The sequence below is a fragment of the Pogona vitticeps genome, chromosome 10 (genome assembly GCF_051106095.1).
Source record: "Pogona vitticeps strain Pit_001003342236 chromosome 10, PviZW2.1, whole genome shotgun sequence".
Lineage (NCBI taxonomy): Eukaryota > Metazoa > Chordata > Lepidosauria > Squamata > Agamidae > Pogona > Pogona vitticeps.
The window spans coordinates 14,570,025-14,585,951 of NC_135792.1; the positions used below are offsets into that span (position 1 = coordinate 14,570,025).

General features: G+C 42.3%; 1 protein-coding gene across 4 annotated transcripts in view; it reads left to right on the forward strand.

Moving 5' to 3' along the window:
- The window catches only part of LOC110089523 (C-signal), a 64,925-nt gene extending 50,116 nt beyond the window's left edge, over positions 1-14,809 (forward strand). For 2 of the 4 annotated variants that reach the window (XM_078380379.1, XM_078380383.1), the window contains 4 exons: positions 36-194; positions 1,824-1,850; positions 5,199-5,309; positions 14,531-14,809. In XM_078380379.1, coding sequence (XP_078236505.1) covers positions 36-194; positions 1,824-1,850; positions 5,199-5,309; positions 14,531-14,650 — 417 coding nt within the window. In that variant the 3' untranslated portion in view covers positions 14,651-14,809. The remainder of the gene's footprint in view (positions 1-35; positions 195-1,823; positions 1,851-5,198; positions 5,310-14,530) is intronic. The other 2 variants (XM_078380380.1, XM_078380382.1) reach the window with 2 other exon arrangements.
- Positions 14,810-15,927: the final 1,118 nt, after the last annotated feature.

Consider the following 15,927-nt stretch of genomic DNA (forward strand, 5'->3'; position numbering starts at 1 on the left):
ATCTGTCCTTGATTTTTTTTCTTCTCCTTCTCTAGGCATTCCTGCCCTTGCTGAGGAAGGCATCTCATGAAAGCTCCCAGAAAGGGATGAGTTGCAGCAAAGCAGCCATTGTTAACCTGTCCAGTGAATGCGGCTCCATCACAAACCTCTTAGCATGGGAAATTGCACACATTCTCAATTATCGTTGCAGCAAGGTAGACTGAGATCAGTGGCTCTGTTAATCCTGTGATGTCATTTAACTGACTAGTCCAAGCAGGGAAAAGTCATCATATTACCTATCATATTGGTTTTCCTAGAATGAAGAAAAAGATTTAGAGGTTGGCTGCATGGAAGTTTATCCTGCTCTATAATCCCCCCCCCCTAGAATGGCTGGGAATACTTTAAACAGCATCAACTACACAATATTCATATTAGAGCATTACAACCCATCCCTGGGGAAGAACAATCCATCCAAGATTGGGCTAGGGTTGAAGCCTGCTGTTTATTTTGAACAATTACACTTAGTCCAAATAAACAGCTTTCTTGTTGTGAGATCACCTCTATCGCTCCAGTGTGGGGTTGGGGAGATGTTCTTCCTATACATTAGTAGTGATATATAGGGGTGGGTGAAGTCTGGTTGTCACTGTGGATAGTATCTTCTATCCTAATTTGAAGTGGGGGGAAAAGGCATTATTGTTTTAATTTTGTATGTTTTAAAAGTACTTTTCCATTATTGTGCTGCATCACTTAAGTGCTATAAAGTATAGGGCTGAAGATGATATTGTGGCTTTGAAGCTTCACCTTTACACATATTTATTGCCTGCCAGTTTTGCAAAATTGACTTTGGTTAACATTCGTAAACAAAGATTACAATGCACAATAATACAGTAGGTAGTAATTATTGCAGAGTTTGGAATTTCTGGTATAGTTCCTTTTTTGCTATGCAGTAGAAGTATGGAAAGTCACTGAGGAGAATAGTTACCAGTTCCCCAGAATCCACTCTTTCTCATGAACTGACACTTAAAATCCCAATAACTTACTCTGAGAGATTTGTAACAGAAAGAATAAAAGTATTTATTTACTTATAGTTGCTTAACATTATACACTTCTGCATGCTTCTTTCTTTACTGGACATATATTAACAACTGAAGAGATCAACAGCAAACAACAACTGCCACTAACTGAGGAAAGAGGAGAAAGAAATAAGCAGAGAGATGGGACTCTCTTTGCATTCAAAGGCTGGGAGGAAAAATTGGTTATTGCTGAATAGATAATCTTGAGTGGAGGCACTTAAGAAGCATTCTACTGCAAGCCCACAACAGCTCAAATTGTGTACCCCCTTTCCCCCCCAACCTGACTAGATTAATTGTTGTTCCTGACCATTTGAAAACTGGGATCACTGGTTGCTCATCCTCCTTTGGCAGAGTGTAGTGGGAAAAATCCCTCTTTGTCTGCCCTGAACAAGTTTTTTAAACAGTGATTTTATCAGATACAGTGCTGTGTCAGATAACATTGAACAGCTTCCCCATTTAGTGGCAATTTCTGTTAAGTGTTGCATTTAAGAAACTATTAAAGGAATTCAGCATTATGTAGCTTTTAACAAAAAATCAGTGTGATGCAAGGAAGGGAAGGGAAGAGATGGGAAAGAGGGCAGTGCAAATTATAGAGGTGGGTGAGAATTGCAGAAACCTGAGATCTGTGTGGTCTCTTGCTCTGAAAATATCCAGGATAAAGTGAACTTTTCTGTGTTAACAGAAACATCAATCTATCAGTCAAGGTTTCTTTAATTACCAGATTTTACAATTATGCTGTCATCTACTGTTATTTTCCTTCACAACTACCAGACCAATATTTCAGAACAAGATTCAAAGGTATAGTCTGTCTTCCTCTATATCAAAACACATTGTTCCTGTTGTTTTCTTTAATCATGTTAATACTTACTGTTGATCTTTAAAGTTCTTCTCTCTCTCTAGGCCTGATCATACAGATCAGAGTGATGACTACACCGCAAGGGAAATGTGAATTAACTCACACTGTGGAATTAGTTGCACAAGAGAATTCCTGTCTGTTTGATTTAAGTGGTCACAGAAACAGATTCTTTCTATACCTTACGTGGTATATATACTGCAGCAAATGTTCCCATTTGTTTTAATACAGTGGTGCCCTGCATTACGACGTTAATTCGTTCCAGCGAAATCGCTGTAGAACGAAAACGTCTTAATGTGAAATTAAAAAGCCCATTGAAACGCATTGAAACCCCTTCAATGCGTTCCAATGGGCTGGAAACTCCATAGGGTGGCCATTTTCGGTGGCTGTCTTGGAAGGAATCTGTCCCTAAACACAGCCGGGAGCCATTTTAATTACCCGGTGGCCATTTTGAAACTGCCGCTCAGCTGTTAAAAAAACATCGTTTTGCGAAGAATCAGTTACCGAAGCAGGGAACCGATCATCGCAAAGCGAAAAAACCCTATTTAAAACATTGTTTTGCGATTGCAAAAACATCGTCATGAAGCGGATTCGCCGTGATGCGGGGCAATCGTAATGCGAGGCACCACTGTATTACTGATTCATTTCTTGCTATTTGAAACATTATGGCCAGCTACACTGTGGACCCACTGAGGAGACTGAAATTGACCATTTCTAAGAAGACTTACAACACCTTCTAGAACTGACACCAAAGAAAGATGTTCTTCTCATTCTAGGGGATTGGAATGCTAAAGGAGGGAGTCAAGAGATAAAAGGAACAACAGGAAAGTTTGGCCTTGGAGTTCAAGATGAACCAGAGCAAAGGCTAATAGAGTTTTGTCAAGAGAACAAGCTGGTCATCACAAACACTCTTTTCCAACAACACAAGAGGCGACTCTACACATGGACATCACCAGATAGGCAATACCAAAATCAGATTGATTATATTCTCTGCAGCCAAAGATGGAGAGAAGTTCTATACAGTCAGCAAAAACAAGACCTGGAGCTGATTGTGGCACTGATCATTAGCTTCTTATAACAAAATTCAAGCTTAAACTGAAGAGAGTAGGAAAAACCACTGGGCTAGTCAGGTATAATCTAAACCAAATCCCTTATGAATACACAGTGGAAGTGAAGAACAGATTTAAGGAACTCGAATTGGTGGACAGAGTGCCTGAAGAACTTTGGATAGAGGCTCGTAACATTGTACAGGAGGCAGCAACAAAAACCATCCCAAAGAAAAGGAAATGCAAGAAAGCGAAGAGGCTGTCCAACGAGGACTTACAAATAGCAGAGAAGAGAAGGGAAACAAAATGCAAGGGAGCTAGGGAAAGTTACAGAAAATTGAATGCAGATATCCAAAGAACAGCAAGGAGAGACAAGAGGGCCTTCTTAAATGAACAATGCAAAGAAAAAGAGGAAAATAATAGAAAAGGAAAAACCAGAGATCTGTTCAGGCAAATTGGAGATATTAAAGGAACATTTTGTGCAAAGATGAACATGATAAAGGACAAAAATGGGAGAGACATCACAGAAGGAGAAGACATCAAGAAGAGGTGGCAAGAATACACAGAGGAATTATACCAGAAAGATATGGATATCCCAGACAACCCAGATAGTATGGTTGCTGACCTTGAGCCAGACATCCTGGAGAGTGAAGTCAAGTGGGCCTTAGAAAGCTTGTCTAACAACAAGACCAGTGGAGGTGATGGCATTCCAGTTCAACTATTTAAAATCTTAAAATATGACACTATTAAGGTGCTACATTCAATATGCCAGCAAGTTTGGAAAACTCAACAGTGGCCAGAGGACTGGAAAAGATCAGTCTACATACCAATCCCATTTCACACGCTAGCAAAGTTATGCTCAAAATCCTCCAAGGTAGGCTTCAGCAGTATGTGGACTGAGAACTCCCAGAAGTACAAGCTGGATTTCGAAGGGGCAGAGGAACTAGAGGTCAAATTGCTAACATGCACTGTATTATGGAGAAAGTTCCATAAAAACATCTACTTCTGCAAAAGCCTTTGACTGTGTGGACCACAGCAAACTATGGCAAGTTCTTAAAGAAATGGGAGTGCCTGACCAGCTTATCTATCTCTGAGAAACCTATACGTGGGACAGGAAGCAGCAGTTAGAACTGGATATGGAACAACTGATTGGTTCAAAATTGGGAAAGGAGTACGACAAGGCTGTGTATTCTCCCCCTGCTTATTTAACTTATATGCAGAATACATCATGCGAAAGGCCGGACTAGAGGAATCCCAAGACGGAATTAAGATTGCTGGAAGAAATATCAACAACCTCCGATATGCAGATGATACCACTCTGATGGCAGAAAGTGAGGAGGAATTAAGGAACCTTGTAATGAGGGTGAAAGAGGAGAGTGCAAAAAATGGTCTGAAGCTCAACATCAAAAAACGAAGATCATGGCCACTGGTCCCATCACCTCCTGGCAAATAGAAGGGGAAGCCCCGAAATTAAAAGACACCTGCTTCTTGGGGGGAAAGCGATGACAAACCTCAACAGCATCTTAAAAATCAGAGAAATCACCTTGCCAACAAAAGTCTGAATAGTCAAAGCCATGGTTTTTCCTGTAGTGATGTATGGAAGTGAGAGCTGGACCATAAAGAAAGTGGACCATCAAAGAATTGATGCTTTTGAATTGTGGTGCTGGAGGAGACCCTTGAGAGTCCCCTGGACTGCAAGGAGAACAAACCCATCCATTCTAAAGGAAATCAAGCCTGAGTGCTCACTGGAAGGACAGATCCTGACGCTGAGTCTCCAATACTTTGGCCATCTCATGAGAAGAGAAGACTCCCTGGAAAAGACGCTGATGTTAGGAAAGTGTGAAGGCAGGAGGAGAAGGGGACAACAGAGGACAAGATGGTTGGACAGTGTCATCGAAGCCACCAACACGAATTTGGAAGACAGAAGGGCCTGGCATGCTCTGGTCCATGGTGTCACGAAGAGTTGGACATGACTAAACGACTAAACAACAACAGTGTGTGCTGGTGGCTGGGAGAAAGAAAATTGGTCCTCGGGTTCCTGAGATTTCCCTTCTCCTGCTTCAGCAGCCTTAGAATCACAGAACCATAGAATTGCCCATTGTTAGATATTGCACTAAAGCCACTCTTATTTCTAAATTTTAGAAATTTAGAATTTTGTTAGATCAAGTTGTCTTTTTGAGCTGTTCCCACCCTACAAGACTAAGAAGCGTCATTGATCATCCTATTTCTGCCTTCTCTCCCTCTTAGGCTGCTCTGAACATGCTCACAAAATGCCAGTCCCTGGGATATGCTGAAGACCAGATACTGTGTGTCCCATTGCACCCAGGGTGGTTACAGACAGAAATGGGAAATTCAGCGGTAGGTAATTTCTGGAAGAATCATTCCCAAATGCCATCAAATCTATTGGGCAACCCAAGTCTCCCTTTCATTAAGGAAGTTTTATTTTTAGCTAACATGACTGCTCAGTTCACAACTGTATCTGAATTTCCACAAGTCACATTAGAAATGATCTAGAAAATTCACTAACAACATCTGGAGATTGCATCCAATTCCCCATTATTAAGGTAATCAGAGTACAGCTTGGATTAAAAAAAAACCCAAGAGTTTCTTGCATCAGCGCCACTACATTAGGAAAGACATATTATAGTTTTGCTAAACCAGATTATTGTTGTTTTGCTCTATCCACTGAATAATTTGCTATTGAATAACTTGCTATTGTTGTTGTTTGATCATTAAGTTGTGTCTGACTCTACGTGACCCCATGGACCAGAGCACGCCAGGCCCTCCTGTTTTCCACTGCCTCCCGAAGTTGGGTCTGTCAATGACACGGGCTCCTCTAGAGGATACCCGGTCGGCGGACAGAGAGTAATTAGGATTTTGCACACCCTTATGGTGCTGAGTGAGTCCTGGTTCTCTGCAAGGCGTGATCCAAACACTCGCTTACAAGTCTGCCCGAATAAGCACACTCTTGTACCTTAGGATATTTCAGATAGAAAACCATGTGGGTTTTGTAGTCCATAGACATACTATGCCCCACAGGCTAGGACTCATTAAGTAAAATAGGCCGAGGCAATACCATCACGGATGACCTAAGACAGTTTACTGTTCAAGAGACCAATTGATTTTTATAATCATTGTTTTATTAAAGAAAATAGAAAATTCCATAAAGAAAAAGTCAGTTTATGCAAAAGCATGCAAAAGATCATTTTGCTGGCTATTTACAAAATTGTAATGAAGTAAAGAATCCATGAAAAATATAAAAGTATTAAAAATAGTAAAAGTTCCAAAAATTCAAGAAAACAAGTAAAAACTGGTTAGGAAGGCAAAAAGGCAGGTGCCTCCCCTCTAATCCAAAAAGGTAATCCATAAGGAAAAGCAAAATGAAGAAAATAATCCAAATAAGTGTAAAAGTCCAAAGTCCATCATTATCCTGTAAAAAGAAAAATCCTGTAAAAGAAATATCCAATTTTATTAGTTTTACTACTGCTAATAATCACATCTCTCTAAAACTAATCCATGTTCTCATCTCCTCACTGTATTGTCCATAGGCAAAAGTTCCTTTTTCAAGCTTAGCTGGCATATCCCTTATCTTCCTCTTCTCACGGTGTCATCCAATCACGGTACGACATCTGGTAAACAGTCCTTCTTTATCTCCTGTCCTTCTGCTCCATTCCTTTCCCATGGGTAGATTTCTCTGACCCATTCCTTTCACATGGGTAACAGGTGTTATTTGGGTTTGGTGGTCTGAAATAAGCCACAACAAAGTCCATCTATCTTATCGTAGAATGTTCTTCTCAGGCCTTCAGAAGAGCATTCTCCCATCCTCCTACTAGCAGATACTTTGTCAGCATTGCAGAAATCATCTATGCAGAGAACCAATATGGAATCCCTCTTACATTGTTCACTACTACGTAACCCATCTTCAGTACAAGATCTCAACCAAATATCCCATCTCATGACAGGGTCAAATTCATGTTGGTAGCTTCGAAGATACTGTCCAACCATCTCATCTTCTGTCGTCCCCTTCTCCTCTTGCCTTCACACTTTCCCAACATCAGGGTCTTTTCCAGCGAGTCTTCTCTTCTCATCAGATGGCCAAAGTATTGGATCCTCAGCTTCAGGATCTGTCCTTCCAGTGAGCACTCAGGGTTGATTTCCTTTACAATGGATAGGTTTATTCTCCTTGCAGTCCAGGGGACTCTTAAGAGCCTCCTCCAGCACCACAATTCAAAAACATTAATTCTTTGGCTGTCAGCTTTCTTTATGGTCCAGCTCTCACTTCCATACATCGCTACTGGAAAAACCATAGCTTTTGACTATGCTGACCTTTGTCAGCAAGGTGATGTCTCTGCTTTTTAAGATGCTGTTGAAGTTTGTCATTGCGTTCCTCCCAAAAAGCAGGCGTCTTTTAATTTTGTGGCTACTGTCACCATCTGCAGTGATTATGGAGACCAAGAAGGTAAACTCTGTCACTGCCTCCATATCTTATCCTTCTATTTGCCAGGAGGTGATGGGACCAGTGGCCATGATCTTATTTTTTTTTTTTTATGTTGAGCTTCAGACCATTTTTGGCGCTCTCCTCTTTCACCCTCATTAAGATGTTCTTTAATTCCTCCTCATTTTCTGCCATCAGAGTGGTATCATCTGCATATCGGAGGTTGTTGATATTTCTTTCGGCAATCTTAATTCCGGTTTGGGATTCCTCCAGTCCAGCCTTTCGCATGATGTATTCTGCATATAAGTTAAATATATGGTGGTTATAAGTTATATATAAGAGGGTAGTCCTGAGGGGAGTGGTTTCCTGTTTGTATTTCCTTTCTTTTTAAAGTTTTAATTTTTAAGTTGTTTAATTTGATTATTGTTTAATTTAAATGTATATATTTATGTTATGTTTTGGATTAATTTTCTTAACCTTGTTATAACTGTATTGTTTACTTTTATTAATCTGGCATATTTTTGGTTTTTTCTTTTTCTTTTCTTTTGTTTGACATGGAGTGGAAGGCTTGCCCCCCAGTGGGGGTCCTTTGAACATCTGAGTGATTATGGGTAGAGGGAGGTATGGTGATGGCACAGTTCCTACTCATTTCAGAAGAATGGTGAACAGACGTTTGAAGGCTGTTCACTGTTCTGGCACTGTGACCAACCGTCAGTCTTGAGGTAGTCAGATCAGCCATCCCTCCACTCTAAATCTGGTGCTCTTGAATGCCAGGTCTGCATCCAACAAATCCCAGATTATTCAAGACCTTATTCTGGAGGAGGATGCAGACCTGGCATGCAGAACCGAAACTTGGATGGGACGGGAAGGGAGGTTCCCTTGACCTGTCCTCCCGGTTATGCAGTCCAGCACTAGGGTAGACTGGAAGGGGGGAGTAGCCATTGTTTATAGAAACACTCTGGAGGTTTTTAGGCACTCTGCAGTGGTGAAGACAGGTCTGGAGGCCCTCCACATGTCAATTGGGGCCAGGGATGGTATTGGGATCTTGCTGGGTTACCACGCTCCCCACGACCCAGTCATTTCCTTAAGAACTGATAGGTTTGTTCTCCTTGCAGACTTTGTCTCCGTGGCACTGTTGGAATCCCCGAGGCTTCTGGTCTTGGGTGATTTCAACATCTGTGCGGAGGTGGAGATTTCTGGTCTGGCTCATGAGTTCTTGGAAACCATGGCTTCCTTGGACATGTCTCAACATGTTAACATCCACATCCACATGGGTGGTCACTCGCTAGACCTGGTGTTCTCCACTGAGCGGAGTGAGTGTGGTCTGATGGTACCTGACCTTGTGTCAGTGCCCTTGTCATGGGCGGATCACCACCTAATAAAATGTAACCTCTCAGTGGCTCTCCCTCCCTGCAGGGAACAACGACCTATTTTAATGGTCTGCCCTTGAAGGCTACTGGATCCTATAGGATTCCAGGATTCCATGAGAGGGATTCCAGCTGACTGGCACTCTTGTCGAGGCTCTGGTTGATGGCTGGCTTGCTTCTGCCACCAGGGCTGTTGACACAATCGCTCCTAAATGTCCTCTCCGTTGCAGAGCTCGGCCAGCGTCGTGGTTTAACCAAGAGCTGCGAGCTATGAAGCAAAACAGGAGAAGGCTAGAGTGCAATTGGAGACGGAACCCGATGGAATATAATCGGAAAGTTGTCAGGATCACAACTAACCACTACCTTACTAAGGTGAGAGCTGCCAGTTGATCTCACTTCGCTGTCCAGATAAGCGAAGGTTCAAATCAGCAGGCGGAACTTTTCCGTATAGTTTGCGATCTATCCGGAATTGGTTGAAGTGATGGGCCTCCTACTAATATTTCACCTGACCAATTTGCAGCATTTTAAAAATCTAAAGTGGAGGCCATCCACCCGGATCTCTCTCCTTTTTTGAACACAGTAGATCGAGCAGAGACATCCAGTGCTCCACCTTGCCCGATGAGACTCGATCTCTTTCAGCCTGTGATGCCAGATATGGTGGACAAAGTGCTTGACCGTTGTCATGCCACCACCTCCTCCCTTGACCCTTGCCTGGCCTGGCTAATCAAAGCAGCCAGGCCTACAGCAACCGAATGGGCCACAGCAATAATTAATGGATCTTTCCTTGAGGGCAGGTTTCCCTCTGCCCTCAAGGAGACACTCATTACGGCCATAAGGAAGAAACCAAGTTTGGTGGCAGACAATATTGGCAATTATAGACCTGTTGCCAATGTTTCTTTCCTTAGCAAAGTGGTAGAGAGGGTGGTGGCTGATCAGCTCCAGGCTCTTTTGGATGAAACCAATGCCCTGGATCCATTCCAGTTGGGCTTCAAGACATGCCACAGTATGGAAATGGCATTGGTCGCCCTGTTTGCTGACCTGCTGAGGGAGGCTGATGGGGTAAAATGTCTTTGTTGGTCCTTCTTGATATCTCAACCTCCTTCAATACCATTGACCATGGTATCCTCCTGGGGAGGCTCTCCAAGCTGGGAAATGGTGGTCTGGCACTTGCCTGTCTCCATTCCTTCTTGGAGGACTGTCCTCAGAGAGTACAGCTTGGAGGGAGTGTTTCGGCCCCGTGGAGCCTCAGTTGTGGGGTTCAGCAGGGCTCAATTTCTCCCCAATGTTGTTTAATATCTACATGAGGCCACTGGGGATGTGGGGTGTCATGCCATCAGTACGCTGATGACACCCACCTCTACATCTCATTTTTTCCAACCACAGTGGATGCCATTCCACCCCTTCAACACAGTGAATCTCACTGCGAAGAGTGAGGTTCGCAGCTTAGGGGTCCATCTGGATCCGGCGCTCACCATGGAAACCCAGGTGACGTCAGTGGTCCGCTCCGCCTATTTCCATCTGTGGCAGATTGCCTAGCTGCATCCCTATCTTGATATTGGGGTGCTCACCACTTTGGTCCATGTACTTGTAATCTCGAGATTAGGGCTACCTTTGAGATTGATGCGGAAGCTTCAAATGGTGCAGAATGCGGTGGCCATACCTCTCAGTGGTACGAGAAAATATCAGCATATTTCCCCCACGCTGGCTGCCTTGCACTGGCTGCCCGTTCATTTCCGCATTGAATTAAAAGTGTTAATGATTACATATAAAACCCCAAACGGTTTAGGACCTTGATATCTCGCGGAACGCCTCTAGATCTATCCAAACCACTTGCTCTAGCCAGGAAGGGCAGCTGAGGGGCCTAATGCCAAGGGAGGCCCAGAGAGAAAGAACAAGAAATCGGGCCTTCTCGGCAGTGGCCCCTCACCTTTGGAACAGTCTGCCCTCAGAGATTTGTCTGGCTCCCTCACTGGGTGTTTTTAAAAGCCAACTTAAGACCTGACTCTTTAGGCAGGCTTTTCCTCCTGTCATCACTTGATTATTTTTATTTCCCCTCCATCTTGAACCATATTACTATGGTTGCTTTTTATTTTATTATACTGTTTTTATTCTATTTTTATTGTTAGCCGCCCAGAGTAGACTTGTGTCTAGATGGGCAGGGTATAAATTTAATAAATAAACTAAAATAAAATAAGTAGGGAGACAATATACAACCTTGTCGTATTCCTTTCCCCATTTTGTACCAATCAGTTGTTCCATATCCAGTTCTAACTGTTACTTCCTGTCCCATGTATAGGTTTCTCAGAGATAGATAAGGTGGTCAGACACTCCCATTTCTTTAAGAACATGCCATAGTTTGCTGTGGTTCACACAGTCAAAGGCTTTTACATAGTCAATGAAGCAGAAGTAGATGTTTTTCTGAAGTTCTCTGGCTTTCTCCATAATCCAGCCCATGTTAGCAATTTGATCTCTAGTTCCTCTGCCCCTTTGAAATCCAGCTTGCACTTCTCGGAGTTCTTGGTCCACATACTGCTGAAGCCTACCTTGGAGGATTTTGAGCATAACTTTGCTAGTGTGTGAAATGAGTGCAATTGTACGGTCGTTGGAGCATTCTTTGGCGCTGCGCTTCTTTGGGATTGGGATGTAGACTGACCTTTTCCAATCCTCTGGCCACTGCTGAGTTTTCCAAACTTGCTGGCATATTGAGTATAGCACCTTAACAGCATCGTCTTTTAGATAGTATGCCATCACATCCACTGGCCTTGTTGTTAGCCATGCTTTCTAAGGCCCACTTGACTTTACTCTCCAGAATGTCTGGCTCAAGGTCAGCAACCACACTATCTGGGTTGTCTGGGACATCCAGATCTTTCTGGTATAATTCCTCTGTGTATTCTTGCCACCTCTTATTGATGTCTTCTGCTTCTGTTAGGTCCCTCCCATTTTTGTCCTTTATTCTGTTCATCTTTGCACAAAATATCCCTTTAATATCTCCAATTTTGTTGAACAGATCTCTGTTTTTTCCCTTTCTATTATTTTCCTCCATATCTTTGCACTGTTCATTTAAGAAGGTCTTCTTGTCTCTCCTTGCTGTTCTTTGAAAGTCAGCATTCAATTTTCTGTACCTTTCACTATCTCCCTTGCATTTTGTTTCCCTTATCTTCTCTGCTATTTGTAAGGCCTCGTTGGACAGCCACTTTGCTTTCTTGCATTTCCTTTTCTTTGGGATGGTTTTTGTTGCTGCCATCTGTACAGTGTTACAGGCCTCCATCCATAGTTCTTCAGGCACTCTTGTTGACCAAATCTAGTTCCTTAAATCTGTTCTTCACTTCCTCTGTTTATTCATAAGGGATTTGATTTAGATTATACCTGACTAGCCCAGTGGTTTTTCCTACTTTCTTCCGTTTAAGCTTGAATTTTGCTATAAGAAGCTAATGATCAGTGCCACAATCAGCTCTAGGGCATGTTTTTGCTGACTGTATAGAGCTTCTCCATCTTTGGCTGCAGAGAATATAATCAATCTGATTTTGGTATTGCCCATCTGGTGATGTCCATGTGTAGAGTCACCTCGTGTTGTTGGAAAAGAGTGTTTGTGATGACCAGCTTGTTCTCTTGACAAAACTCTATTAGCCTTTGCCCTGCTTCGTTTTGAACTCCAAGGCAAAATGTCCCTGTTGTTACTTTTATCTCTTGAATCCCTACTTTAGCATTTCAATCCTCTATAATAAGAACATCTTTCTTTGGTTTCAGTTCTAGAAGGTGTTGTAAGTCTTCGTAGAATTGCCTTGGATTTGTATTGAAATCATTCTATCATTTTTGAGATTGTATCCCAGTACAGCTTTTCTCACTCTTTTGTTGACTATGAGGGCTACTCCATTTCTTCTACGGGTTCTTGCCCATAATAGTAGATATGATAATTGTCCAAATTGAATTCACCAATTCCCGTCCATTTTAGTTCACTGACACTCAGGATGTCAATGTTTATTCTTGCCATCTCCTGTTTGACCACTTCCAGTTTACCAAGGTTCATAGATCTTAAATTCTAGGTCCCTATGCAGTATTTTTATTTGCAGCATCAGACTTTCCTTTCACTTCCAGGCGTGTCCACAGCTGAGGGTCCTTTTGGCTCTGACCCAATCATTTCATTAGCACTAGAGCTACTTTTCTTTGTCCTCCGCTCTTCCTCAGTAGCATGTTGGATGCCTTCCGACCTGAGGGGCTGATCTTCCAGCATCATATCATTTAGCCTTTTGTTTCTGTTCATGGGGCTTTCTTGGCAAAGATACTGGAGTGGCATGCCAGTTCCTGCTCCAGGTGGATCACATTTAGTCAGAACTATGACCTTCCCATCTTCGGTGGCCCTGCTTGGCATAACCTATAGCTTCTCTGAATAACTCAAGACCCTTCACCATGTTAAGGCAGCAATCTGTGAAGGGACTAGCCCAGACCAGGCTAAAATTCTATAGAGAGTCATTCTTATGAAGTCTGACTTAGTGGACAAGCTAACCTCTCATAGAAGTTCATCTACTGCCTGGTACTTCTTGAGTCACTTCAAGAGAAATTAAGAATTCCTCTTGAACTGATTTACAAGAATTAAAACTTACCTCTATGGTGGGTTCCAAGTTGACTGGAAGAAATTACAGGAGGTCCTTCTAAATGTAGGTTTCATGTTCAGAGGCCATATAGCTCTGAAAACGAGATACAGTAGGACTCCCATGTCTGTGAGGGATCAATTCCAAATCCCCTCAGCAGATGCCAAAACCATGGATAATAGTGTGGCGTATGGCTCCCTCTACTGGCCAGTTTGGCTTACTACATCATATATCTGGTTTTTTTCTTTTAATATTTTTAATATTTACAGACTGTGGGTGAGTGAAATCACAGATGCTGATCCTGTGGATATAGGGGTCATACAGTACTTAGAATAAATTCTCCTAAAATACTGTTAAGCCACTGCCTGACAGTCATAAACTCTAGAGATTCATATAGAATATATTTTGGTTGCCTTTTTTGTAATCCACATATCTCAGCAATTAATTCTGACATTCAGCCAGACCAATCACCTCCCTGTTTACCTAAGTTGGCCTTAGCAGGTGCCAATGACTTTCTGACAGCTAGTCTCACTTTGCTTCACATGCCTTAACAGTTCAGCTTAGTGCCTACCAAAACCACAGAGCCTACACATGCTAAGCAGTATTTCCAGTCAAGAGGATAACTTTTAAATGACATTTGCTGCATGGAATGAAGGGCAGGTCTGTTCTGCTGTGTTCTAACCTATAAACAATCTTACCAAATAGCCTGTCTGTATCATGCCTGATCTCCCCTCTAATGCTCAGAGGAGTAACCAGCAACAAAGAGACACATTCCCATGACATTGAAAAGTCGTAAATTACAGCCACCATTGTCGCAAGTTCAAAATTTCCACCTTATTACAATGACAAATAATGCATCACCTCCAAGCTTTGTGTGCAATTATGCAATCCCCTCAGCAGATAATAGAGCAGTACAGCAATGGAATCAATTACAGTACCTTGAGAGGTGGTGAGTGCTCCAGCACTGTAGACATTAAAGAGAAACTTAGACAACCACTTGGCAGATATCCTTTGATGGGTATTCCTGCATCGAGCAGGGGGTTGGACTCAATGGCCTTATAGGCCCCTTCCAACTTCACTATTCTATGAGTCCATGATTCTGTGACTAACAGTACTGCTCATGCTTTATCACTCTTATTTAGTATTTTCTGGAAGTTCTTGTGTCAGTCTCCTATTCTTTTTTTCCAGATGCCGGCCACAATGACAGTGGAGGAGGGTGTGCAGAAGATTCTGGATACACTCTCCCAGCTCTCTGAGAAAGATAGTGGCACATTTGTGGACTTGGAGGGAAAGGTTCTTCCCTGGTGAGACACAGCTACGATGAATGCCAGTACTGACAATGTTCTACTTGCCCTCACTTCTGGAGGAACCTCTTGCTGCGGGACAACAGGAATGGCTAACAAGCTGAGCCTCTGACCTGAATATATATATATAATAAATACCAATAAATGTGGTCAGCATTTTCAAGGTGTATTATCAGAGTATTCTTGAATAGTATTATTATCAGAACTGGCCACTAGATGGAACCAGAGACTGTTTTATGGAAAAAAGTCATAAAATAATGGAGTAGGAAGGGGCCTATAAGGCCATCAAGTCCAGTCCCCTGCTCAGTACAGGAATCCAAATCAAACAGATCTGAATGCCTCCAGCAGAAGAAATAGAGAAATAGAGCAGAAATAGAGCAGCCCTCATAGTCAACAAAAGAGTGGGAAAAGCTGTACTGGGATACAATCTCAAAAATGATAGAATGATTTTAATACAAATCCAATGCAGATCTTTCAACGTCACAGCAATCCAAGTTAATGCACCAACCACCAATGCTGAAAAGGCTGAAATAGACCAATTCTATGAAGACTTACAACACCTTCTAGAACTGACACCAAAAAAAGAGATGTTCTTCTCATTATAGGACATTATAGGGGACTGGAATGCTAAAGTAGGGAGTCAAGAGATAAAAGGAATAACAGGAAAGTTTGGCCTTGGAGTTCAAAACGAAGCTGGGCAAAGGCTAATAGAGTTTTGCTAAGAGAACAAGCTGGTCATCACAAACACTATTTTCCAACAACACAAGAGGCGACTCTACACATGGACATCACCAGATGGGCAATACTGAAAAACCACTGGGCTCGTTGGGTATACTCTAAACCAAATCCCTTTTGTATACACAGTGAAAGTGAAGAACAGATTTAAGGAACTAGATTTGGTAGACAGAGTGCCTGAAGACTGAGGCCTGTAACATTGTACAGGAGGCAGCAACAAAAACCATCCCAAAGAAAAGGAAATGCAATAAAGCAAAGTGGCTGTCCGACGAGGCCTTACAAATAGCAGAGAAGACAAGGGAAACAAAATGCAAGGGAGATAGTGAAAGTTACAGAAAATTGAATTCTGACTTCCAAAGAATAGCAAGGAGAGACAAGAGGACCTTCTTAAATGAAGAGTGCAAAGAAATAGAGGAAAATAATAGAATGGGAAAAACCAGAGATCTGTTCAAGAAAATTGGAGATATTAAAGGAACATTTTGTGCAAAGATGTACAGGATAACTACGCAAAAGCCTTTGACTGTGTGGACCACAGCAAACTATGGC